Source organism: Protopterus annectens, chromosome 3.part1, assembly GCF_019279795.1.
Source record: "Protopterus annectens isolate FY-2018-M chromosome 3.part1, PAN1.0, whole genome shotgun sequence".
Taxonomy (NCBI): Eukaryota; Metazoa; Chordata; order Ceratodontiformes; family Protopteridae; genus Protopterus; species Protopterus annectens.
The window spans coordinates 207,180,048-207,207,338 of record NC_056732.1 but is presented as its reverse complement, the minus strand read 5'-3'; the positions used below and the strand labels follow the sequence as shown (position 1 = coordinate 207,207,338).

General features: G+C 41.5%; 1 protein-coding gene across 1 annotated transcript in view; it reads left to right on the top strand.

The window, feature by feature from the left end:
* The window catches only part of TOPBP1 (DNA topoisomerase II binding protein 1), a 1,495,804-nt gene that overhangs the window by 263,699 nt on the left and 1,204,814 nt on the right, over positions 1 to 27,291 (top strand). Inside the window, exon 4 of the mRNA XM_044066718.1 lies at positions 3,784 to 3,947. Coding sequence (XP_043922653.1) covers positions 3,784 to 3,947 — 164 coding nt within the window. The remainder of the gene's footprint in view (positions 1 to 3,783; positions 3,948 to 27,291) is intronic.

Below are 27,291 nucleotides of genomic sequence, written 5' to 3'. Positions count from 1 at the left end.
TATATGAAAAATTAGTTACTAAAGAAATATATTTGTTAAAGAATGATATTCGTGTAAATAAAGATAGTAGTAACTTAAATAAGAGAGAATTAGCCTTACTACAACAATTAACTGAAGATAGATGAGTTAGAATTATGAAGTCGGATAAAGAGGGTGGGATAGTACTATATGACTATAATGAATATATTAACAAAATGTTTGATATATTAGTACAATCCGGGAACTACACTTCAGTATCCTTAAATGAAATTAATGTAGGATATAGGCGTATCAATATGTTCTTGGAAGACGTTATTAGATGGGAAGATCAATGTAGATTTATACAATTTTATGAAGTTGGATCATCCCACACTTGCCACTATAGTGGGGGTGCCTAAAGTTCATAAGAACCTCATTGACCCTCCGTTTAGACCCTTAATTTCAGGTAGTCGTTCCAAGACATTCCCTATGGGAGTGGTTATTGACACCTGGTTGAAGCATATTTACAGCAAGGTAAAACATTTGATCAAAGATTCGTGGATGTTTTTGGGGAACTTAACACCAGTAGTATGGAAGGAAGGACTGATGTATATAATGATAGATGTAGTAGATTTATTTTCGTGCATCCCTAAGGAAAAGGTTCTGGAAAGTTTTTTAATGGTATCAAACAGTGTTCCAGTTTAGACTGGGAACATACCAATGTTATTATGGAATTAATGAGTATCATTTTGGATTATAATTATATTTATTTTGAAGGGGAGCATTACAGGCAGACCCGTGGAGTAGCCATGGGGGCTGCCTGTGCCCCAATATTTGCTAATTTAGTCATGCTGGGCTGGGAAAAGGAAAAAATATTTAAAAGTGATTATTATAAATATATAAGATACTACACCAGATACCTAGACGACATATTTATTTTATGGGAAGGACAGGAAGAAAGTATAGAAGAATTTATTAGCTATCTGAATAGTACCAGACATTTCTTGAAATTCACCTATAATTGTAGCAAAGAAGGTACAGCTTATCTAGATACATACATAACTAGTAGTGAAGATGGCTTCCTTTCTTGTATTCATAGGAAGAATAAATTTTCCAATAACTACTTAGAGTTTACAAGTAATCATCCATACAAGACCAAAAAGAGTATTTTTAAAGGACAATGTATTCAGGCAGCTCGCATGACTTCCAACTACAGTGAGATGATAGAAGAGATTGACTGTATCAGTAGTTTGTTTAGTAATAGGGGATACCCCCCAATTAATTAATGAAATTAAAACTTATGTTATAGGAGAAAGGGGGAAAAATACTTCCCTGTTTTGGGGAAACCATTAATTAATAGGGATATTATACAAGATTTAGGTATAGAATATAAAAGAGCATGCATTCTGGAATATACACCGCAGGTTGTACATATTAATGAAATATTGAAAAAATATTGGAATATCTTGACCTTAGATGATGGATTGAGGAAGATTGTTGGGGATGGCCCTTATTTGTTTATAAAATGGGTACAAATCTAAAAAACATTTTTGAGAGAAATAATAGGGTAGTGAGTATGAATACACAACACAAAGGAACTTGTAAATGTGGATGTTGTAGGTACTGTCAGGTTATATTAGAAGAGGAAGGAGTTGGATTATATCAGTAGGACAAGAGTCACTTTTGGGAGAGGTAATTGTAATACAAAAAACATCATTTATATGGCAAAATGTATAAAATGTACTTGCTATTAAATAGGAAAAAACGAACGTATGTTCAAGAAGCATATGTATGATCATTTATACGCAATTAAGAAAAAAGATAGTACCAATGCACTCTATCGGCATGTATTAAATCCTGACAGCAACCACCATTTTAAATTTGCCATTTTGGAACATGTTACCGAAAATATTAGAGGTGGTAACATGAGTGTACACATAGCAGAGAAAGAGGCTAAATGGCAAATTTTAACTGATGCCTCCACAATGCCTGGATTAAATGATTATATTACTATAAAGCCTTTTTTACAAATAGCACAATAGGATATGGATATGTAGTAGATATGAATGTACTAACACAAATGCATTTTAAAACATCTAAGTATGTTTTTAATTATAGTCATGTAAATGTATATATGTTTTTGATGTGACTTCTATATTTGTTGTCCACAAATGGTGATGTGGACATAGATATATTATTTATATTATATTATTTACATTATATCTAATATATTTATTATATTTATTGTATTATATTTATAGTTTTATAGCATATGCGTAGAAGAATCGTAGCATCCATTTAACTATGGTAGCCATAGATCACTTCATATGCATAAATATTATTATTCATTTTATAAAATAGATCTTATTATCATGACTTTGTATTTTAGTATTTTTAAGTTATTTTAATACTAATTGTCAATTTTCATTTATCCTATTATATGAAAATTGTTTTTTAAGATATTCATCCACATTCCTTGTGTATAAAAGTAGATTATATGTATTGAATTTAGATTTATGTTCATTAGATATCTCCATGACAGCTAATCATGCAGTTTGTATTAGTATTTATCAGCACTAGAATCAGCGACTATTAATATACGATTTTATATATATGTTGTTAGCATATTAAATACTTTCATTTTTATGTATTTAGTTATTTATAGTAATGTTCAAGTTAAAACTAGAGTAGCTTGAATATATTGAGTACGATATGCACTTTTTATAAAATGGATACAACTCAGAATTTTGTAACATTATATGTGAGGTATCTCTTTAAATGGAAGTGCTGTGATGGCGCCAAAAAGTGTTTAAATAGGTTTTTGTAAACTAATTGATTGATTCTGATGAAGTCCACTTGCTGGTGGATGAAAGCGCTTGATCCGTTTACTTGTTTATCAGTGTTTTTTTCTTTTCATGTTTGTCATATTCAGTTGTTATTATTAAACAGGACATATTATTGCTTCATTTGTGGGCTCTATCCTTCTGGACAAGACTGGTGTTTGTGATTCGTAGTGAACAGTACACTATTCTGGTATAAGGATTGACATTTAGTCTGAGACTTGGGAGGAAATTGTAAAAATCCTCCTAGACACAGAGAGGACATGCAGATTCCATATGGAAGGCAGACTAGCCAGGAGCTGAACTGAGGAATTGAGAACTTGAAGGAAGCAGTGCTAGTGCTGTCCATTGTTAGGTTTGTTTAATAAAATTGGATAATTACCTAGTGAATATTCTTTTATACTTGCAATTTGTTGAATTCTGCTTATTGTCTGTCTACGAGCTAGGTTTTATATGAATTCTCGCACCCTGTAAGAGAAAAGCAGCAGGAGCTCATAGGTAAATATTATTAATTTAGTTTCATTGGAATCTGATGCTTGTGAGCTGGGCTGTTCTGGGAGATAACTAAAGAAAATGGTGAGAGGGGCGAGCACAAAACTGAACTTCTTGCAAACCATTAGTGCACAGCTTGATGGCAAGAATTTTCTGCTATTGGATATGCTGATTGAACTGTGCTTTGAAAGCAAATTGGTACTACAGAAAGTAGAACATAAATGTTTTAGAAAGTTGAAATTCACTTTGTAAAACACATTATTTCCACTGCTTTCCAATACCAGGTGGCAGGTCCTGAATAGTGGCATCTGAGCTGAACCTCTGATAGGCAACTTTTTGGTGTTTTAGTTTATCATGTTGAAGAAATTTTAAGGATTTTACATTGGTTTATATATTCTGTTTAATTTAGTGATTAAAATGGTTGTTTAAAAATCTAGTGGTACAATTTTTTTTCATCCAAAATTAATTTTAATATTTTTCTTTTGTTTTACAGATTTATCTGTGTGGCTTTATTGGCAAAAAGTTGGATAAATTGAGGAAGTTGGTTAACACTGGTGGTGGGGTTCGCTTTAATCAGCTGAGCGAGGATGTGACGCATGTGATAGCTGGAGAAGAGGATGAAGAACTGAAGCAGTTTCTGCATAAGATGGGTCACAGGTTGTATTTTATTCCATGTTATAAGAACTTGTGCTTTGTTGCTTTGAAAATGTTGTGTAACCAGGGAGTAATTATAGCAGATGCAGCTTTTCATAAAAAACATGTTAGCTGGTGCCATCTTAAGTTTTTTGCAGGTAAAAATCATGAATGCTTGACTTTGTTTTTGTTTTATGAGTAGTTTTCATCATCTAAAAAGCTTTCTACGGAGGATAATTACTAGTGCATCTATACTTTTATTCCACATTTTTCATTCTGTTATTGAACATTAATGTGTACTTGTTTCAGTTATTTTAGTCCTTCCTCAGGGTTATAATTTAGGTGCTTCATTCACCCTTTGACTGTCACTTTGCCATAGTTATATGCTGTACTGCATTGTATTATTTCAATGAAAGTCTTTTGATAAATGTCCTTGTAGAAGCTACCTCTTTCATTCGCATGACCGCTATGTAGGACCGATGACTGCTGTACCAAATATAAGGCCACTTAAGTTAGGAGACAAACTCTGCTGGCTTACATTCTACAGCAAAAATCAAGAGGGTTGAAAGGGGGAAACTATAGAATTGAAAAAATGAAGTTGGCTATACAATAGTTGTATTTCTTGGGTCTTGCATCAGTTCTTCTTCATTCACAATCATGTCAGTGATGTCATTCCTTATAAAGTATGGCCACATCAGTCAGGCTCCCAGTTTACGTAAAGAGCCTTAGCATCAGGATTGCTGGATATTTGTCACTGTTGGTGCTGTTCTAGAAGCTTGTTATTTGTTTATTTAAGCAACAACTAGTGCCAGCATCAGTATCCACTTCTTTTTGAATCACTCACTTTTGGGACAGGAGGCTGGGATCTAGACAGTACTTCATACATTGACAGCATTCTCACAGCATACGAAGGTTAGGAGTCTGATATCAACCAGCTGCAGACCTAGCAAGCAGTGCCAGTCCCTCTTTCAAGCATTGTAACAGGTTTTTGCTTCAGCAACTGATAATCAAGCATTTTTAGACCACTGTTAATTACTTGGCAGCAAGAAGTTCATAAATTAAGGCTACAGACATTATCTGGTCTTCTGGTTTTGCAAAAGACTTGTTCTCGCTGTTCATGGGGAACCTTGAATGCCCTTTTAAGGTCTAATGCCAGGCTAGGGCAAGAAGCTGCTTGCAAGATGGCCCTGCAAAGTTCTTCTAGGAGGTTATAATCATCTGTTATTGTGCTGTGAAAAAAAGAACATATGCCACCTTTCTCTGTAGCAGCTGGCTCTGCCAAGTTCACATAGCACCCATACTCTGTAAATGAACTTACTGAATTTGGATCACAATAATAGTGGCTTGTAAGCTTTTGAGTTGTATCTTTCCGGTCCCTTATTTGAGGAAAACTTGTTAATTGTAATGTTTCAAAATGGAATTAGAGCCATTTCCACCATGGAAGAGCTTAAATTGTTTATTAAAAACAGCCATTTCCACTTGTTCTGCCATTTCTACTTATTTGTTGACTGATTGCTTACAAGATGCATTAGTTAAATTAACAAAGCTTCCCAAAAACCTGTGCACCAACTTTGTAGTGAAGGTGTAGGAGAGAGAGAGGAGAGTCCATCCTGAAGCAGTTTATTTGAGTCACCTTTAAGTGCTAGAGTCCCAGCTGCTAGCAGACCACACTCTGAGGGCATGGGCTGTTTCTGGAACTTGTAGCCAGGTTTGTGCAAGGCAAGTGTACTAGGCATAGGCAAGAAGAGTGGGCTATCACTCAGACTTGGTCAAATTTGTGCAAGGTAAAGGTCATGGGTGGGGTGGAGGGAGTTTGGGGTTTAGGTTTATAGGCAACTGGGTGATTTAGGGTTTAGTTATGGAGAGGGGTTTGAGATTAAGCTTAGGGAGAAAGCTAGTTTTAGGGTTAAGATGTGTGGTTTTGGGATTAGGGTTAGGGAGCAACGGAGAGCTTTAGGTTTAGTGATCTGGATTTTGTGATTAAGGTTTGGGAACGACTGGGAGTTTGATTTGGAGTGAGGTACGGGATTAGGGTTAGGGAGCAAGTAAGACTTCTGTTGTTACTGTTAGGATTCTAGGAGGTCTCTACGTATATGTAGTACGATCATGTTAATGAGATATCAGGCACTTGCCATTTTTAGTAGTAATAGGATTGAGCTAATGGGAAGTAGGGCCCTTGTCACTTTGAGTAAGTCATTTGCATAATAATGGTTTGTAAACACCTGTAGGAGACCTGTTTTATTCTGCTGGACTCTAACCTTTCATAGTGGATGTTACTACTGTACAAGAAAACATGTCACAATCCTACTCGGATAATCAAGGATCCAGTGTTATCCATTTTCATCCAATTCATCACATGGGTTGTCTGATCAGATTGGATCCAACCTTGGCACTGATTCTGAAGCTTCTCGGTTCCACTGTTTTGACTCCTCTTTACCCATAATTCTTTTCACCCCACCTGGGTACATCAGGTCTCATTTGCTGCCTGAAGACTTCGAATTCATTCTATGAGGGCTTCTCAAAAAATGAATGTATTGTTTGTGTTATATCCCCCTTTTTTCCTTTCCCTACCAAGAGATTTATCTCTCCAGTTTTAGTTAAATTTAGTGTGTTGAATTTGTGCATTTTATAGGATTAGTTTTTTTCTAGACTTAGACACTTAGGATAGTTGGGATAATAGTGGCGGTAGTTTGTATAGTTGTTACGTTTAGTGTATTGTTCAGTATGTTAGATTTAGTATATAGTTTATACTACATTTTTAGTAAGTTTTGATAGCGATATTTAACTTGGGGAGTATATTTCTATTAAGTATTGATAGGGGTGTTTTGCCAGTGTGTCTTTACTCTGGTCAGTCATAATTCTTGGACTAGACATGTTGGATAGCCAGGGATTTGAAGTGTTCTCATTGTGGACACAAACTCCCTGCTCAAGATCACCGTACTTTGTGTGTGTGTGTGTGTGTGTGTGTGTGTGTGTGTGTGTGTGTGTGTGTGTGTGTACTGTTTTTGTGCTGCCCATCTCTCTACCCAGTGTCAGGCTTGTGCCTCCTTTAGTTCCTTGGCACTTTAGACTGGGAGAGAGAAGCTAATAGTTAAGGGCCTCTTCCCACCTCAGACAAGGTCTTCAATTTCTACTGCTTCTACCTCCTCTGTTGCTACTTTTCCATGTGGTAAATGGGATAGAATTAGACTGAAAGATAAGCGGAGGAAAACAAAAAAAGAAAAGGAAAAAATAAGACTGAATCAGATAAAGTAGATTCTGAAGAACCAAGGAAGCATTCCATGGATCCGACTGTGATGACTGGGTCAGATCCAAAAATCCTAGAAGGTTGGAAGTGACAGTTTTTTGGGTTTGTCCCTCTCCTCTTTGGTCTTGTTTCTGCCTGGATCCGGTGAGTCCAAGGTTACTTTTCCCAGTACTTCAGGAGCTGAAGTACTCGAGACCACCATCGGTGGCTGCTTCTACCTGGTCGTCCAGAAGCCTAACAGAACAAGATGTTGACAGGATGTTGGCCCAACTACGCTTGTCTTCTTTCTTCAGTCTTGTTCCATCCTTTGGACCCAACTACCTTGTATCTGACCTGCCCTGGGGCACTTTTGTCGGGACTGACAATCTGAAGTACTTCAATTCTGACAACAACTGTTTGTCTTTTGACTGTGATATATTCAGACGTAGAAGAGACTATGAGCTGAAGCATCTGTGTTGGGGTTTGAGGGGATTCATTAACACAGAAGTTGTTAGAACCGTCCTTCCTCTTGGGGCATCAGCACTCAATAGCTTAGATCTGAGATCAGCTTCAGCATTGTGAGCACTGAGTTTTTTTGGATAGGAGGAGGCATATGGAGCTAATGGTGACTAACCTTTGAGGCTTTTGAAAGTGTCTTATCAATGCCAAAGGAAAAGACGCTTCCATCCAAACCCCTATAGGATTCTTCTTCTACTTCCTGTGTGTCTGTCAGACAGGGACAGTTGGTACAACAGGTTTCTCAGTCTGTATGCTACATTAGCTCCCAGTATAATTCAGAACCTTGTAATCTTCCAGTGGAGCCAGTTCATAAGAAAGAGATGTGCAAGTGGATGCACATACACTCGTCTCCATAGTCTTTCATTGAAGACACGGGCTTTGATAAAGGTGAAGGCTTCCTTAGAACTCCCTCGGAAGATGCCACCTTCAGTGAAATTCTTGATTTGATGAAACAGAGAGGGGCGCTCCACTGAGAACCCTTCACCAGATGAGTCCTTGTTTCTGGAAGTCTTTGGCTCTAGCTCAGCATCATCCCGAGTAGTCCCACCCATTGACCCCTCTCATTGACCTTATGGCTCAGTGGGTATGGAAGGACCTTGACTTGGTGGAAACAGTCCCCAAAAGACCCGACAGGATATTGGCAGCACCAAAAAAAAGGAAACATTGGAGTAAAAGTCCAACAGTGGATGCGGTGGTGGTAACAGCAGCCACTAAAAAGGAACTAACTCAGGAAAGTTCATCGGTTCATCCCCTGGACCTGTTTGAGGAAATGGATGTACTCTTCAGTGACTTTGCACTCAGAGCGCTGAATTATTTGGCTAGTGTTACTAGATTCCAGAAAGACTTAACCAGAAAGATTTCCAAGTCTCTCGCAGATAATTTGCCCACGGATGTTCAGAAGACTATAGACTCTCAGCTTACTACTCTCCAGTTTGCTTCCAGTGTAGCCTTGTGACCACTTTCCAGTGCGGCTGAGGGCATGACTAGGGCGACAGACACCGCATCACCATTACTTGGAATACTTGGATGCATCTTTGTGATTTTGTGGAAGGCATTAAGATGTTATTTGTCGATGCCTTTGATGGCACCCCTCTCTTTGGACCCAAGGTAAAAGACATGTTAACCAGGAGTCAGCAAGATGGTAAAACACACTCTGGGAAATCTTTCTCCACCACACAGAATGTTTTCTAGGAGTTAAAGGTCTGGAAGGGAGATGTGGTTCCGCAATTCAGAGTTTTTATCACAGCACCCCTGGGGGATATACCTCCTCATGACACTGGAGGAGGTAACTGCAGTGAATGTCTCCTTACAGGCAGATGCAGACTGCAGAACCAGGGCATTCATGATCCCTTCTCCGAGAAGCTCTGTCAGTGCTCCTGAAGGGTTGCCCGACTGCTGCACTCTAGAGACAGTCAGGGGAGTGGGAGGGTTGTTTGCTTATCCTTGCAAAATATAACAACAGATTATTGCATGTTAAACATAATTTCCAGTAGCTATTCAATTCTGTTTTTACTTCCTTCAAGAAAAATGAAAGTTCCTGATGTTCCACCCAGTCCACGGGAACTCGCAGCAACAGAAGATGTTCTTCGTGTTTCACTGTTGCAGTCATCATATTTTGGTTATCTGCCTGTAGGTAGCCATCAGCCAGCCTGAATACCAGAGTCTTGGATTCCTGCATCGGATGCTGTCCCTTCTTTCATGACGTCAGGGGTATAAAACATGCAGCCGATGCCATTACATCAGTCTTTCTTGCCGTGCAGTGCCCAAGGCAGAAGGCAGTTTGCAAGTGCCGGTCATCCGACTCCTGAAATTTTCATTTTCGAGTTTCAGAACCGAAGGCTTCAAAAAAGCTAAGTACCCTGTTGGGGATCCCTTTTCTTGCTCTTGTCCGATGTCAGTGAAAGTTAACAATTGTCTTACCTGTGGAAAGCAACTACCTCATAAAGATTTTCATTCGTACTGCATTCCTTGCTTAGACCAAGACCACGATGTCCCTCGCTGTCGGTTTTGTGCCTTGTTCAACCCCCAAACTATTCGTCGGGCTATATTTGCAACACATTATTGTGGTATTCGGTATAACTATCCAGAAATGGCTTCGGTAAGCCATCTGACTACTGACATTCCGAAAAAACGTAAGGATAGAGACAGACCGCATAGGTCCAAAACTGCCGTTGACGCTTCCATTAAGCTAGTTGCCATTCTCCGGTACTCTGGCGCTTTTGCAGCCCCTGATACCCTCTACCTCAGATTCGCAGGCCTCTACTGAGACCCATTCGGAGTCTGGTATGCCACGAGATGCTTCTTCGACTATGGAACCTGCGGATGCCTCTACCTTGGATGGGTCCGGAGCCACTGTGCAGGCACCTGCTTCTGCGGGTGTATTCAGGCCTACAGACTTGCATTTTAAACCAACGCCATCTTCTTCATCCAGGCCTAAAACTCAACCCACGCCTAGAATTCCGACGTCCAAACCGCATGCTCAGGGCCATATGCCTAAAAAACAAATGCTTAGAATGGCTGAAGACCTTATTACCTTAATTAGGCGAAGCCAGCCTTCCCCCTCTAAGAGACCTAGAACTGATTTTCCTTCTGATTCTTCTGATCAGGAATCTGATATTTCTGTTTTTTCTGATTACCAGGATTTGCCCTTACCTACCTATGAGGATTCTGATGCAGAGGATTCCATTCCCTCTTCTCCTCCTCCAGAAGATTTTTCTTTTGGTGAAACCTTGCACACTCTTGGGGAGCATTTCCGCTGGGAAAGCCAGGATTACTCTGACTCCAAAAAGAGGCTCAGGGAATTCTTACTTCTCCCTCAACACAGGCCTTTAGCTATCCCTCCTGTTCTGGACATTGTAGATGATGCTTTCTTGGAATCTAGCATTTCCACAGACACTTTACCTCCAGCTCTCAGAAAACCTGACAAGTATTACAGAGTACCTGACTCTCACAAGATGTTCTTCGTGTTTCACTGTTGCAGTCATTACATTTGGGTGATCTGCTTGCAGGTTGCCCTCAGTCAGCATGATTAACAAAGTTCCGAGTCCTGCATCGGTTGCTGTCCCTTCTTCCATGATGTTAGGTCGTCAGGGGTATAAAACATGCAGCCGACGCCATTACATCAGTCTTTCTTGCCATGCGGTGCCCGAAGCAGTAGTAGTTCTCAAGTGCCGGTCGGCCGACTCCTGAAATTTTCATTTTCGAGTTTTACAACTGAAGTCTTCAACTAAAAGCTAAGTACCCTGTTGGAGAAACTTTTTCTTGCTCCTTACTGATGTCAGTAAAAGTTAATAATTACATTACTTATGGAAAGCCAATACCTCATAAAGATTTTCATTCGTACTGTATTCCTTGCCTAGGCCCTGACCACGACGTACCTTGCTGTCGGTTTTATGCTTTATTTAATCTGTTGCCGGTATATTTTTGCCTCTAAATATTTCAGTTCTCGGTTTAATTATCCAGAAATGCTGTCAATTAGCCATCCGACTACCGGGATTCTGAAAAAAATGCAAAGATAAAGACAGAGACAGGCTGCCGAGGTCCAAAACTGCCGATGACGCTTCTCCTAAGCCAGTCGCCAGTTCGCACTTTCGCGCAGCCCCTGATACCCACTACTTCTGATTTGCAGGCCTCTACTGAGACCCATTTGGAGTCCGGTATGCAGCGAGATACTTCAACTATGGAACCCACGGATGTCTCTACCTTGGATGGGTCCGGAGCCGCTGTGCAGGCACCGGCTTCTGAGGGTGTATTCAGGCCTACGGACTTGCATATTAAATTGACGCCTCCTTCATTACTAATGCCTAAATCTCGATCCATGTCTAAAAAACCGACACCCAGGTTACCTGCTCAGGCCTCTATGCCTAAAAAACAAATGATAAAAGTGGCTGAAGATCTAATAACTCTAATCAGGGGTAGCCAACCCCCCCCCCACTTCTAAGAGGCCTAGGGCTGAGCTTGACTATGAATCTTCTGATCAGGAATCTGTATTTTTCTGACTCTTCTGATGACCTGGATTTGTCCTTTCCTACTTATGAGGATTCTGATGCAGAGGACTCTATTCCCTCTGCTTCCCCTCCTGAGGATTTTTCTTTTGGAGAAACCATACATACTCTTAGGGAGCATTTTCACTGGGAAAGCCCGGAATTTTCTGATTCAAAAAAGAGGCTTAGGGATTTCCTTCTCCTATCTCAGCATGGCCTTTGGCTATTCCTCCTGTACTAGACATTGTTGATGATGCTTTCTCGGAATCCAGTTTGGCCCCTGATTCCCTGCCTCCTGCTTCCAGTAAACCTGACAGGTACTACAGGATCCCAGAGTCCCACAAGTTCCTTTTCAAAAATCCTATTGCAGATCCAGAGACAATTTACAGGGGCCTAAGGGCATTAAGGCTTGTACTGCTAAAAATTCTACCCCTTCTGATAGAGGACTCCAGGGCGCTGGATAGATGGGGTAAAAAGGTTTACACTTCAGCAACCTTGGCGCCATTAGAGCTTTAATCTGCCAATTTCATGTTAAAAAATCAGCAACATGTTATTGGCCTGCTTAAACAGAAAATGATGTTGATTCCTGACTGTGTGGAAAATAAAGACTTGCAGGATTTAATGCATTCTGCTGAACAAGTTGGAAAACATACTTTGCAATGTGGTTTTGATCCTTGCAGGGCTGCTATTACTGGGTCTGTGCTTAGAAGGCTTGCTTGTCTTAAGGAGCAATCTTTGCCTGATCATGTTAATGCTAAATTGTTCGATGCTCCTTTAAATCAGGACCGCCTGTTTGGCAACAAGGCTTAAGAACTTCTTAAAAAGCTGGAAGATTAAAGCTAAATCTATGCAAACTGTTAAAGTTTTTTACAAGTTCAGCCTCCTAGATTTAGTAGGCACTGGCCTTCTAAGAATTGGTCCTTTCCAGCCCCTTCCAGGTCTTCTCAAGCCAAACCCAGACACAGCAAAAACCCCAGGTTTCAGTCCCAGGGGAGACTGAACTAAGCAGTGGGGGGCCTCCACTTCCAAGTCTGGGAATAAAAAGACTCCCCCTATGGTAAACTGCCTCAATGACTTCCTTTTAATATTTCCAAGCACTTATCTTCTGACTGCCCCTTTGGGGGGAAAGATTGCTCTTCATGCAAAGAACTGGAAACTCATTACCCAGGACAAATTGGTTTTAAATACAGTGTCCCAGGGATACAGATTTCAATTCCACACGCTGCCAACGCCAAATGGGTGGCAGGACCTACCCCCAAATCAGTGGACAGAGGCTCAAAAACAAGTACTTTCTCTCTTAAGGATGGGGGCTATTCAACTGGTACCAGAAGAGGAAAAGGGGCAAGGTTTCTACTTGAGACTTTTCCTGGTACCCAGAAAAGACAAATCATGGTGTCCTATCCTGGATCTGTCTACTCTAAACACCTTTCTGGAGATTCCAAAATTCAAGATGCTGACTCTTCACCAATTACTTCCTATGCTAGGCAAAGGCGCCGGGTTGGCAACACTAGATTTAAAAGAAGCATACCTGCACATCCCAATCAGGGAACCTTGCAGAAAATACCTACACTTCAAAGCAGGCTACACGCACTATCAGTTCTCTGCACTGCCCATTGGCTTATCTACTGCGCCCAGGGTATTCACAAAGTGCCTAGCTCCAGTTATTGCATTTTGCAGACAAAGAAGTATACAAATATACCCATACATGGACGATTGTCTAATTCAGGCAGAAAGCCAGGCCATACTATTAAATCATCTGGCCTTTGTAAAAAGAGTTCTAACTTGTCTGGGGTACACCATAAATGAAAAGAAATCACAACTGGTACCCTGTCAACAAATTACATTCCTGGGAGCAAGCTTGAATGCAACTTCCCAGATGGCTTACCTCACGCCAGAAAAGCAAATTCATTTGACAACCTGCTTCAAACAAGTGGCCACAAAAAACCCTGCTATCTGCAAGACAAGTACTGCAAGCCTTGGAGTTCATGGCCTCCTGCAGTCTTCTAATTCCATATGCAAGACTGCATATGAGGAAACCACAGTGGTATCTGAAAAGCCTATGGAGTCAACATTCTCACAGCCTGGAAACAATGATTCCTTGGCTACACCTAGAGTTCCTTTGGTGGGCAGAGGCCTGCCACCTAAACAAGGGACTACCTTTCTCATCACCCCCTGCCGCCCAAACTCTAACAACAGATGCATCAGACTATACATTGGGGGCTCACCTGGCAGGGAAGTGCATTCAGGGCAAATGGAACCCAAGTCAAATGCACATGCATATCAATCAAAAAGAAATGTTAGTTGTACAGAATGCTCTGACAGCCTTCAAGGACTGCATTCTTCCAGGACAACTAATGGTAAAGACGGACAACACCACGGTTATGTGGTATATAAACAAGCAGGGGGGTACACATTCTTACCCCCTCTGCAGACTAGCCATGACATTGTGGAACACAGCCTTGATCTACCAAGTGCACCTACAAGCTTAATTCCTGCCAGGAAAATTAAATACACTGGCAGGTGGACTAAGCAGAAACCTCATGGACCCACACGAGTGGACACTGGAACCAAGGATTTTCAGCATATTGACAAGCGAATGGGGAAGCCCAGATATAGACCTTTTTGCCTCCCCGCAGAACTAACAATTGGACAAATTTTACTCCCCACAAACAAGCCTGGAAAGTGGATGCTCTGTCCTTCTTCAGCTGAAAAAAACTGTCAGTATACGCCTTCTCCCTGCTGCCTCTGCTCTCCAAAGTACTACTAAAAGTCAAACAGGACAAACCAAGGATGATTTTGATTGCTCCAGACTGGCCACGGCAACACTGGTACCCCCTCCTGAGCAGTGTGTCACGGTTTTCTCCATGGCACCTGCCTCAGACTCCTTTCCTGCTGTCTCAGCAGGAGAACCAGATTCTGCACCCTCGGCTTCCAACACTGAACCTTGCAGCTTAGCTAATTACTTAAACTCTCCCTTGCCATCCCTCAGCAAACCTGTGATGGATGTTGCCTTAGAGGTAAAGAGGCCTAGTACTAGGAAAATCTTATGCTGAAAAATGGAAAAAATTCTGTGCCTGGAACCAATCTCAAGGGATGAGCACAGCAGCGCCCAATTTACCTCAGATTTTACAATACTTAACTGAGATGCTTCACAAAGGCCTGTCTTTTTCTTCCATTAAAATCCACGCCTCAGCCATTTCAGCTCATTATAACACAGAACCTCCCCTCTCCTCTCATCCACTGGTCAAGCAGTTCCTCAGAGGGGCCAAACATTTGAGACCACCCAGGAGAGCTCCAACCCCTGCCTGGGTTCTTGATTTTGTTTTGGAGAAACTCACTCTACCTCCTTTTGAGCCAGCTGCTACTGCAGATTTAACATTTCTTTGTTGGACAACAGCTTTTCTTTTAGCAATCACTTCAGCTAGAAGGGTATCTGAATTACAGGCCCTTATGGCAGGTGGAGCCTTTCATCATCTTTCATGCGGACAGGGTGTCACTCAGAACCAATCCATCCTTCATGCCCAAGGTAGTATCCAGTGTGGCTCTTAATCAGTCCATTCATTTGCCAACCTTCTTTCCTAAGCCACAGAACAAAGGAGAACAGATACTGCATTCCTTGGATGTGCACAGACAACTTAGACTCTACTTGGACAGGACTAAACCTCAAAAAACATCTGAACAACTGCTGGTAGCATTTGCTGCAGGGGCAGAGGAGAAGGCTATTTCAAAACAAACCATTTCTAAATGGGATAAGCCATTGCATTCATTTCTGCTATAAGCACCATGGAAAACCTGTCCCTCAGGGGATCAGACCTCACTCCACCAGGGCTGCATCTACTTCTACAGCCTTTCTCAGAGGCGTTCCTACCAGGGACATCCTAGAAGCTGCTGCCTGGAGTTCTGTACATACTTTCACCAAGCATTATCATTTGCCAATTTTCTCTAAGTCCAGAGCTAGCTTTGCCACTGCAGTCTTGCAGGACCTTATAGCTGGCCCTAATGCTATCTATACTTTTCCTCCCAACTATAGCTTTGGGAATCTACCCAAATGTAATGACTGCAACAGTGAAACACGAAGAACATAGTACAGTTGTGTACACTTACCATAAATGTAGATGTTCGAGTGTATTCACTGTTGCAGTCCTGGTTACCCTCCCTCCTGCCCCCTAACTTCTTTTGGCTATACCTCTACTTTCCTTTACTATGCTTAAAAGCCTTTTTGGTGTATTTGCTTTTTTGTTGGAGGTATACCTTTGTGTTTTTATGTTTAATTGCTTCCCATTAGGGGGGCACCTGACATCTGGGGCAAGAAAAACTGATGTAATGGTGTCAGCTGCATGTTTTATACCCCTGGCGACCTGATGTCATGGAAGAAGGGACAGCAACTGACCCTGGACCCAAGACTTTGTTAATCAGGCCGACTGAGAGCAACCTGCAAGCAGATTACCCAAATGTAAGGGCTGCAACAGTGAAAACACTCTAACATCTACATTTATGGTAAGTGTACACAACTGTACTTTTCTCTTCAAGAATCCTACTGTGGATCCAGAGACCATTTCCCAAGGACCAAAAGGCATTAAGGCTACTACTGACAAAAACCCTACCCATTCTGATAGAGATTCTAGAGCCTTGGACAGATGGGGTAAGAAGGTATACACTTCTGCTACTTTGGCCGTTAGGGCTTTAAATTGCCAGTTTCATATGTTAAAGTACCAGCGGCATATTATGGGACTACGTAAACAGAAAACGATGTTGATTCCTGACTGTGCTGAACACAAAGAATTACAGGATTTAATGCATTCTGCTGAACAAGTTGGTAAACATACTTTGCAATGTGGTTTTGACTTTAGAAGTATCTTGCAGGGCTGCTGTCACTGGGTCTGTACTTAGAAGCTTGGCTTAAGGAGCAGAACTTGCCAGATCATGTTAAAGCTAAATTACTGGATGCTCTCTTAAACCAGTACCCCCTGTTTGGCAACAAAGTAGAAGTCCTCCTCAAAACGATGGAGGAAAAAGCTAAATCTATGCAGACTGTTAAAGATTTCCTGCAAGTACAGCCTCCCAGATTTAATAGGCATTGGCCTTCAAAGAATTGGTCCTTTCCAGCCTCTTCCAGGCCTTCGCAGTCCAAACCCAAACCCAGGAACAGCAGACCACCTAGGTTACAGTGTCAGGCTACGCACAGGCCTAAGCTGTGGGGAGCTCCCACTTCCAAAGCAGGGAGTAGTAAGGCACCCCCCCCTACGGAAAAATGGCACAATGAGTTAACCTCAACCCTTCCAAGCCCTGCTCAGCTGCCTGCTCCCTTAAGAGGAAAGCTCGCCCTGCTTGCAAAAAACTGGGAACTCATTACCCAGGACAAATGGGTTTTGAATATAGTTTCCCAAGGATACAGATTCCACTTCCACACCCTACCAACCCCAACTGGTTGGCCAGACCACCAACTAATATTCGGGAGGAGGAGTGAGGTTTAAGGGAAGGCAAGAATTTTGCAGTTTTGGACTAATGACCGTTATAAAAATGAACATATATAATGTATAATGTACGCAAATGTAAACATGTCAATATGGTTTGGTTTCTCTTATATTAATGTACGTTTTGTCTAGGTCTTCAGTGATAATTTAATACATATGCTAAAAATGCACCTGACAATGTACTATAATTATTCAAACCAGCTTCCATGAGTATTGCCAGTAGTAAGTGAAGTACTTTTTTAATTTATCAGATAGTTTACAAGTTTTGAGGTATTCTGACACGCAAAAAGAAAATTCTGAAATGGTTACATATTCCAAATCAGACCACTGCACTGTAGCATTAAAATACACTAACGCATTAATAAGCAGTATTTTTCAGTCATCCACTTTATTTCAATAACCAAGTATGACTTATTTTATACAACATCCAACTTTGAAAAAAAGGAACAGAATCAAACTTTCTTTACCAAACAAATCAACGATAATGATGGGGGATTTCTAACTACTCCTTGGAATTATTTGATAATAGCGTAATTCTTAGCCAAATATGTCTCAGAAGTATCACTGCAGATCTTGTAATTGGAGGCCAGGGAACTCAGTTGGCAGCTAAAAACCAAAGCAACACAAAAACCAGGTTTAAATAGCAATACATCTATTAGTTCTATTCTTAGATTAAAAGCAGAAGGCTGCATATAATTTATTTTTAGTAATTTATTCATAGTAACTAATATGATGGAGTTTGTGTTTTAGAAATATACATGTAATTAGTGATGCATTTTGTATCTTATTATAGAACACTAACTTGAGCTTTTTTTAGGTTGTGTGATGTCATTAATTTATTTAGTTAATTAACTAATTTATTGTGTTAATTGTAGAGGGTGTGTATTTATAGGGTCAGCTTCAGTTTTTGTCATTCTGATGAAGTTTTTATTAAAAACGAAAGCACAAAATTTATCTACTGTGTGGATCCTGGTCTGTTCTTTCCTGGTGTTTGTATAAATTAAAAAAGTACTTCACTGACTGGCAATACTCATGGAAGCTGTTTTGAATAATTATAGTACATTGTCAGGTGCATATGTTCGTGTTACACTGCTGCAGTCATTACACTTGGGTTATCCTGCCGTCAGGCGGTCCCTCAGTCGGCCAGAGTTCCAAAGTCTTGCTCCGGCGTCGGTTGCTGTCGCCTCCTCCCTTACATCAGTGCGACAGGGGTATATAAGATGCAGCCGACGCCATTTTCCCCAGTCTTTCTTGCCACGCGGTGCCTGAAGCAGAAGCAGTTCGCAAGTGCCGGTCGGCCGACTCCTGAGATTTTCATTCCGAATCCAGAACCGAAGTCTTCTAAAAAAGCTAAGTACCCTGTTGGGGAAACTTTTTCTTGCCTCAGACCGACGTCAGTAAAAGTTAATAATTGTATTTCTTGTGGGAAGCAAATACCTCATAAGGATTTCCACTCCTATTGTATTCCATGCCTAGGCCCCGACCACAACGACACTGGTTGTTGGTTTTGTGCTAGGTTTAACAAGCGCACTATTAAACGTCTGTTTGATTTTGCCCGACATTATTTTGGTAGAAAATTCAATTACACCATGCCATCGGAAATTCCGACGACCACAATGCATAAAAAGGACAAGGACAGGCATCCGAGGCCCAAAACTGACGATGAGGCCTCTTCTAGACCGGTCGCCGGTTCTCCGGTTTTCAGCGAGGCGCCTATGCAGCCCCTGACTATCGCTTCCACAGAACCACAGACTGCCTCCGACTCCCACGTGGAGCTGGCTGGGCCTTCGGACGCACTAGGTCTTCGGTTCCCTCTGTAGGTTTAGGATCGGTAAGCTGAAGTAGTTGAGCAATCCACAGCTACAGAGGGTGTTTTCAGACATACCCAGTTAACCATTAAACCCTCTGCTAAGTCTAAGCCCCCCTTAAAAGCAAAGAAACTGACACAACTCTCTCCAGGACAGGCTTCCATGCCTAATTAACAAATGCTTAGAATGGCCGAGGTCCTAATCACCCTGATCCAAGGGGTCCCATCCCCCTCCAGATAAAAGGCCCAGACAGGATGCAGACTATGAATCTTCTGATCAGGTGTCCATTTCCTCAGACTCTTCCTCGGACCTAGGATATTCTTTACCCCCTTATGAGGATTCTGATGCTGAGGAATCAATTCCATCAGCCTCTCCGCCTGAGGGCTACTCCTTTGGGGAGACCTTGCATACCATGAGGGAGCATTTCCATTGGGAAGGCCAGGATTATTCAGAATCCAAGAAAAGGCTCAGAGACTTCCTTTTATTGCCTCAACACAGACCCCTTGCTATCTTGCCAGTTTTAGACATTGTGGATGATATGTACACTGAGTCCAGTTTGAACCCTGACTCCTTACCCCCAGCCCCAGTTAAACCCGATAGATATTACAGAGTCCATGACTCTCTCAAATTTCTGTACAAAAGCCCTGTAGCTGACCCTGAAACTATTTCTCAGGGACCCAAAGGGGGTTAAGCCCTCATCAGCAAAAAACCCAGTTCCCTCTGACAGACATTCCAGAGCATTAGACAGATGGGGAAAGAAGGTATATACGTCTGCAACTTTAGCAATGAGAGCTTTGAATTGCCAGTTTCACATGCTAAAATATCATCAATTTTTAATGTCTCAGTTGAAACAAAAGATGCTTCCAGATTCAGATCCTCCTAACTTAAAAGAAATGCAGGATTTATTGCATGCAGCTGAACAAGTGGGAAAACATACTTTGCAATGTGGGTTTGATTCCTTAGAGGCCTCCTGTAGAGCAGCAGTTACAGGCTCTGTCATTAGAAAGCATGCTTGGTTAAAAGAACATACGTTACCAGATCATGTTAAGGTCAAACTATTTGATGCACCTTAGCAGCGGGATGTGCTGTTTGGAGTTAAGGCAGAGGAGGTATTAAAGCAGATGGTAGGATAAGGCAAAATCTATGCAAACGGTGAAAGATTTCTTACAGGTTCAGCCTCCTCGTTTTAGCAGAAATTGGCCAACAAAGAATTGGTCCTTTCCTGTCACAGATAGACCTCAAAGGGGCAGATACAGACATCCAAGAGGTAGAGGTCAGACACAAGGCCCTTACAGGCCTCGACAATGGGGCACACCAGGCTAGAAAGAAGGGGTAGACATGCCTCAACCTTATAAAATACAGTATCAATGACTTTCCACTGCAGCTGACAAACAGCTCTCTCTTGGCAGCCCCCTTAGGAGGAAAACTGGCACTTTTCTATCACAACTGGCATTGCATCACCAAAGACAAATGGGTTCTCAACATTGTATCTCAAGGTTACAGGTTCTATTTTCATACCCTGCCAAGGCTAAAAGGAATGCCAAATCTGCCACCAAATCAATGGGCAGAGGCTCAAAAATAAATTACAGCACTCATGGACATGAGAGCTATTCAAAAGGTACCACCACAGGAACAAGGACAAGGATTTTATTCAAGACTCTTTCTGGTTCCCAGAAAGGACAAAGCCTGGAGACCCATTCTGGACTTTTCTACACTAAACACTTACCTGAATGTTCCGAAATTCAAGATGTTTACACTACAGCAGTTTCTTCCCATGCTGGGCAAGAAAGCTTGGCTCATGACCTTGGACCTCAGAGGCATACATGCATGTCCCTATCAGACAAAATTGCAGAAGATACCTGAGATTTCTAGCTGGTTCAATGCACTATCAGTTCTCTGCACTGCCCTTTGGCTTATCTACTGCGCCCAGGGTCTTCACAAAGTGCCTGGCACAAGTAATTGCATTTTGCAGGCAAAAAGGAATTCAAATTTATCCATACCTGGACGATTGCCTGATTCAAGCAGAGAGCAAAGACATTCTACTAAAGCATCTGGCGTACGTAAAAAAGTTAAGTTGCCTGGGGTACACAGTAAACGAAAAGAAATCAAAGCTAGTGCCCTCACAACAGATAATATTCCTGGGTGCCAGCTTGAACACAACGGCCCAGATGGCTTATCTCACGCCAGACAAGCAAGGACAACTGACTCAATATTTTCAATTAATGGCAACAAAGACCCAACTCCCTGCAAGAAAAATTCTGCAGGCATTGGGCTACATGGCATCATGCATACTACTAATTCCATATGCCAGACTGCATATGAGGAAACTACAATGGTACCTAAAGAGCGTATGGTCTCAACACTGTCAAAGTTTGGAAACAGTTATACCACTAATTCCCTGCCTACAACAGGAGTTTCGATGGTGGGCACAAGCTTGTCACCTCAACAAGGGACAGCCTTTCACTCAACCCATAGCCAGGCAGACACTGACAACAGATGCATCGGATTACGCCTGGGGAGCACACATGGCAAGAAAATGTATCCAGGGTGAGTGGCCCACAGAGCAAAGACATCTCCACATCAATCAGAAAGAGATGCTAGCTGTACAAAATGCTATTATAGCTTTCAAGGACGTATTGCATCCAGGACAATTACTACTAAAGGCAGACAACATCACAGTTATGTGGTATATAAGCAAGGGGGGGCACACATTCATACCCCCTCTGCAGACAAGCCATGACCTTGTGGAACACAGCTCTCAACTACCAAGTTCATCTGCATGCACAATACCTGCCAGGAGAGAAAAACACACTGGCAGACGACCTAAGCAGAAACATTATGGACCCACACGACTGGTAACTGAACCCACAAATATTCAGAATGATAACACAAAAATGGTGGACATAGATCTGTTTGCTTCCCCAAAGAACTGCCAATTACAGAAATTCTGCATAAGGAGCTACCATCCACAAGCATGGAAAGTGGATGCCCTCTCATTCAGCTGGAAAAAACTACAAGTGTAAGCTTTCCCTCCTTTACCTCTCCTTCCAAAGGTACTCATAAAAGCCAGGCAGGAAGAGCCAAAAATTATCCTGATTGCACCAGACTGGCCACGCCAGCACTGGTACCCAATCTTAAAGAACTTGGCACAAGAGCCACCCTGGATTTTGCCTCCAATCCCACAGTTGCTGACACAACACAACAATCAGATACTTCACAGCCAGCTAAAGACCTTAAATCTAGCTGCATGGAAAATTTCTTAGTCAAGCAAGCAATGCCTCTCTCCAAAGCTGTTATGGATGTCATTCTGGAGGCCAGAAGGCCTAGCACTAGGAAAGCCTATTCGGATAAATGGAAGAGATTCTGTGCCTGGAACCAAGCACACAACCTTGACCCTCTTGTCCCAAACATTCCTCAGATACTACAATACTTAACTGAGATGCTGGACAAGGGCCTCTCTTTTTCATCCATCAGGATCCACGCCTCAGCTATCTCTGCTCATTACAACACTGATCCACCAATTTTCTCTAATCCTTTGCTCAGACAATACCTCAGAGGGGCTAGAAACATAAGACTGCCCCGTAGAGCACCCACACCAACTTGGGACCTCAATTTTGTTTTGGAAAAATTAACTTTACCTCCTTTTGAGCCAGCTAACACAGCAGAATTAAAATACATCTCTTGGAAAACTGCTCTGCTTCTGGCAATAACATCAGCACGAAGAGTATCAGAATTACAGGCACTAATGGCAGTGGAACCTTTCCTCATCTTCCACCAGGACAGGGTGTCTTTAAGAACTACGTTTATGCCAAAGGTGGTATCAAGTGTGGCTCTAAACCAAACTATTCACTTGCCAACTTTTTATCCAAAACCACAGAACAAAAGGGGAGAGACTACTACATTCTTTGGACATTCACAGACAGTTATGCTTCTGCTTGGACAAAACCAAAGCTTTCAGAAAATCTGAGCAATTATTGGTAGCATATGCTGCAGGAGCACAGGGAAAAGCCATTTCAAAGCAGACTATCTTAAAATGGATAGGACAATATACGTTTCTGCTGTACCCACCATGGGAAACCTGTACCTAGCAGCATTAGATCTCACTCCACCAGGGCAACAGCCACTTCAACTGCCTACCTCAGAGGAGTACCTACCAAGGATATTTTGGAAGCAGCAACATGGAGTTCTGTGCATACCTTCATCAAACATTACCATTTGCCTTTATACTCCAAATCCAGAGCTGGCTTCTCCACTGCTGTACTGCAGGGCCTTTTAGCCACCCCTAATGCCTTATAGATCCAGCCTCCCTACCTCAGCTTTGGGATTCCACCCAAGTGTAATGACTGCAGCAGTGTAACACAATGAACATAGTACAGTTTTGTACCTACCATAAATGTAGATGTTCGAGTGTAAACACTGCTGCAGTCCAGGTTACCCTCCCTCCTTCCCCTCTTACTTTCTGAAACTTACCTAGGGCATCTACCCTTTATTACCTATGGGGAGTATTTGCTGGTAATTAAAAATGGTTGTTTGCTTTTCTTTTGTATTTTTTACTAGCAATTTGAATTGCCTACTTATTTGGGGGCACTTGACATCTGGGGCAAGAAAAACTGAAGAAAATGGCGTCAGCTGCATCTTATATACCCCTGTCGCACTGACGTCAGGGAGGAGGTGACAGCAACCGGACCAAGACTTTGGAACTCTGGCCGACTGCAGGACCGCCTGACGGCAGGATAACCCAAGTGTAATGACTGCAGCAGTGTTTACACTCGAACATCTACATTTATGGTAGTAAACTGTACTTTTTAGCATCTTTATTAAATTATCACTGAAGACCTAGACAAAAAACGTACATTAATATAAGAGAAACCAAACCATATTGACATGTTTACATTTGCATACATTATACATCATATATGTTAATTTTTATAACTGTCATTAGTCCAAAATTGCAAAATTCTTGCCTTCCCTTAAACCTCACTCCTCCTCCCGAACATTAGTCTGCATGTATTTTTCCCACATTGTTCTTTTGTTTCTGTGTAATTTGCATTTCAAAATTTCTCACTTTCATTTCTTTTATCTCTGTTGGAGTATTCAAAATTTCAAATGCAGTTGGTTTAAATCTTGATTTCCATTTTCAAGTTAATTCCGTTTTTGGCACTCACCAGAATTAAACTCAACAATTCACATCCAGCGTCCCAGCTAAGTTACACCTATTTGCTCGCCCAATATTTCTGACAGAATACTCTGTAGGGAATTTTTAAAGTCTACCAACTCATTACACTCCCGAGAACGTATTTTCCAGTAACCTCTTTCTTCCCCATCACACCTCCAACGTTTGGAATGACACAACAGAAATTGTAAAATGGCAATATGATAAAGATTTTGAGAATAACCAATGTATAGTCAAAATGTGGAGAGTGAGCAAGAGACTGGAGATAAGACAGCTTGCAATAAGAGAGAAACTTTTGCCATGTTTGAGGTAATATATAGGCTAAAAAAAGCTTTTCTGTTAATGATTAGTACAGAAATGTTGATGATGTTGCTTAGTGGAAGATTTGAGTCCTTGTATTCCACCTCTGAAAATATTGCACGTTAAGTCTTTATTTTACTTAGATGTCAAGTAGTTTGTCTCTTGCTGTCACGATCCCTTGCTTTAATAACTGTTTATCAGTGAGAGTCCTTTTAATCTGAGAGTCAGTGCATATTATTTGTAGCACCTCCCCCATGCTTTGACATGTTCTGTGAGTGTTGGTACAGCTGATTTTGCAGATGATTTTGAATGTTTTGTTTGATTTTTACTGCACCTTGATAATCCTTAATCCCCTGTTGCGTATTTGTAGTGGACATCTTTGTGGTTGTCTGCTTGAAGGACTGATTTGCACAATAAGGTACCAGGAATGTCTTGGTGCTGGGGGTAGCTAAACGTAATACATGCCAGTTATTCATGTGTATGTAATTTCTTCTAATCCTCCTTTGTGTGTACACCTTTCTTTATTGGTGAACTAATGCTTGACTGGAGTGTTGACTCCATGTCACTGCATCATTCCTTTGCTTGATCACATTTAACATAGCAACAACTAAACTTGCTGATTCTTTGAGTTATTAATTTACATGACCAACCTGTCGATGGCTCAGAATGAATACACTGAGCATATAATAGTTTTTGCTGTTTACTAGCTGCTTTCTTTCCTTAACTGCGCAGTGACTATTTTACTTTGTTTTTTTTTTTTGTAGTGGGTATATTATTTTAGTCTGCAAGAGCCATTCTACACAGCCTCAGATTTTCCCCAGAACAGTTATTACTTTCTGGAGTTGCAATACTCAGTGTCTGTGAATTTTGAGACCTCATCAGAGGAAGTTTCACATCAGCATGAGCACATTTGAGAGGATGCCAGTTGCGTTTATGAATCCCTGAATGTCAAGTACCTGTAATTGTCAAAATGGTGAAATTTTACCCTTTCCAAAAAGTATGATGATCTTAGAATGTTGTACATTTTACTGTAGAGGTGTGGCGACAACCCCCTCATGCTGCAGTGAAAACAGATTTAAAAATGCCCATTTTCACAGTTATGGGCTTGAGACTTCTAGTAAAGATGCACTTTTGAGGTAATTGCAATTTTCTGCTCCCATAACTTCTTGAATACTGGCTGCCACTAGGCATTTCTGATTTGTAATGCAACAGGAGGCAACGTTTTTCTCTTCCTTGTATGTGGAGATGGTACCTGGAATCATGTTTATCCAGTCCTCCTTTTCTCTTGACAAACTCAGCAGTGTAGTATATTTTGATGAGTGGCATTTTGGCAGTATTTGCTAGATAACATCTCTACCTTGCTCTTAGCTACCTGTTTACATCCTTATGGTATACAGGGCTGCAGCAGTCCCTCTATTTTGACATGTCATACTCAAAGAAATAAAATTAACATGTCTAAAGCCTCTGAGATGCTCATTATGCCTTAACATGGAAAGATATATGTAGCAGACTAGAATAATTGCATTTTGGTTGTTTTCAGAAATGTCAGTTTCTGTACCTAATCTCTGCAGATCAAGATTATGGTTCACCATTGGATGTTACAGTCTGGTCTAATTTGTACATTTCTGTATAGTATCACAGATGTTCTTCGTGTTTCACTGTTGCAGTCATCACATTTGGGTTATCTGCCTGCAGGTAGCCCTCAGCCGGCCTGAATACCAGAGTCTTCGGATTTCTGCGTCGGATGCGGTCTCTTCTTCCCTGATGTCAGGTCGTCAGGGGTATAAAACATGCAGCCGACGCTATTACATCAGTCTTTTTTGCCATGCAATGCCCAAAGCAAAAGCAGTTCGCAAGTGCCGGTCGGCCATCTCCTGAAATTTTCGTTTTTGAGTTTCAGACCCGAAGTCTTCAAAAAAGATAAGTACCCCGTTGGGGATCCTTTTTTCTTGTTCCAACCGATGTCAGTAAAAGTTAACAATTGTCTTACTTGTGGAAAGCAAATACCTCCTAGAGAGTTTCATTCTTACTGCATCCCCTGTTTAGGCTCAGACCACAACGTCCCTTGCTGTCGGTTTTGTGCCTTATTCAACACCCAAACTATTCGTCGTTGGGCTATTTTTGCAGTCAATTACTTTCGTACTCGATCTCAGTACTCCAAAATGGCTTTGTTAAGCCATCCGACTACCGATCTTCTGAAAAAACGCAAGGATAAAGACAGAGACAGACTGCATAGGTCCAAAACTGCCGACGACGCTTCCGTTAAGCTAGTCACCAGTCCGCCGGTACTCAGTGAGGTGGTTTCACAGCCCCTGATGCCCGCTACTTCAGATTCGCAGACCTCTACTGAGACCCATTCAGAGTCCGATATGCCGCGTGATGCTTCAACTATGGAACCTGCGGATGTCTCTACCTTGGATGGGTCCGTAGCCGCTGTGCAGGCACCGGCTTCTGAGGGTGTATTCAGGCCTACAGACATTCATATTAAACCGACACCATCGTTTCCATCCAGAAGTTCCGAATTCCTCAGGCTAAAAACTCACAATACACCTAGAAAACCGATGACCAAACTGCAGACTCAGGCCCATATGCCTAAAAAACAAATGCTTAGAATGGCTAAAGACCTTATTACCTTAATTAAGGGAAGCCAGCCTTGAACTGATTTTCTTTCTGACTCTTCTGATCAGGAATCTGATCTCTGCTCAGTCTGATTACCAGGATTTGCCCTTATCTACCTATGAGGATTCTGATTCAGAGAATTCTATTCCCTCTGCTTCCCTTACAGAAGATTATTCTTTTGGTGAAACCTTGCATACTCTTAGGGAGCATTTCCGGTAGGAAAGCCAGGATTATTCTGAGTCCAAAAAGAGACTTATATTCAGCGA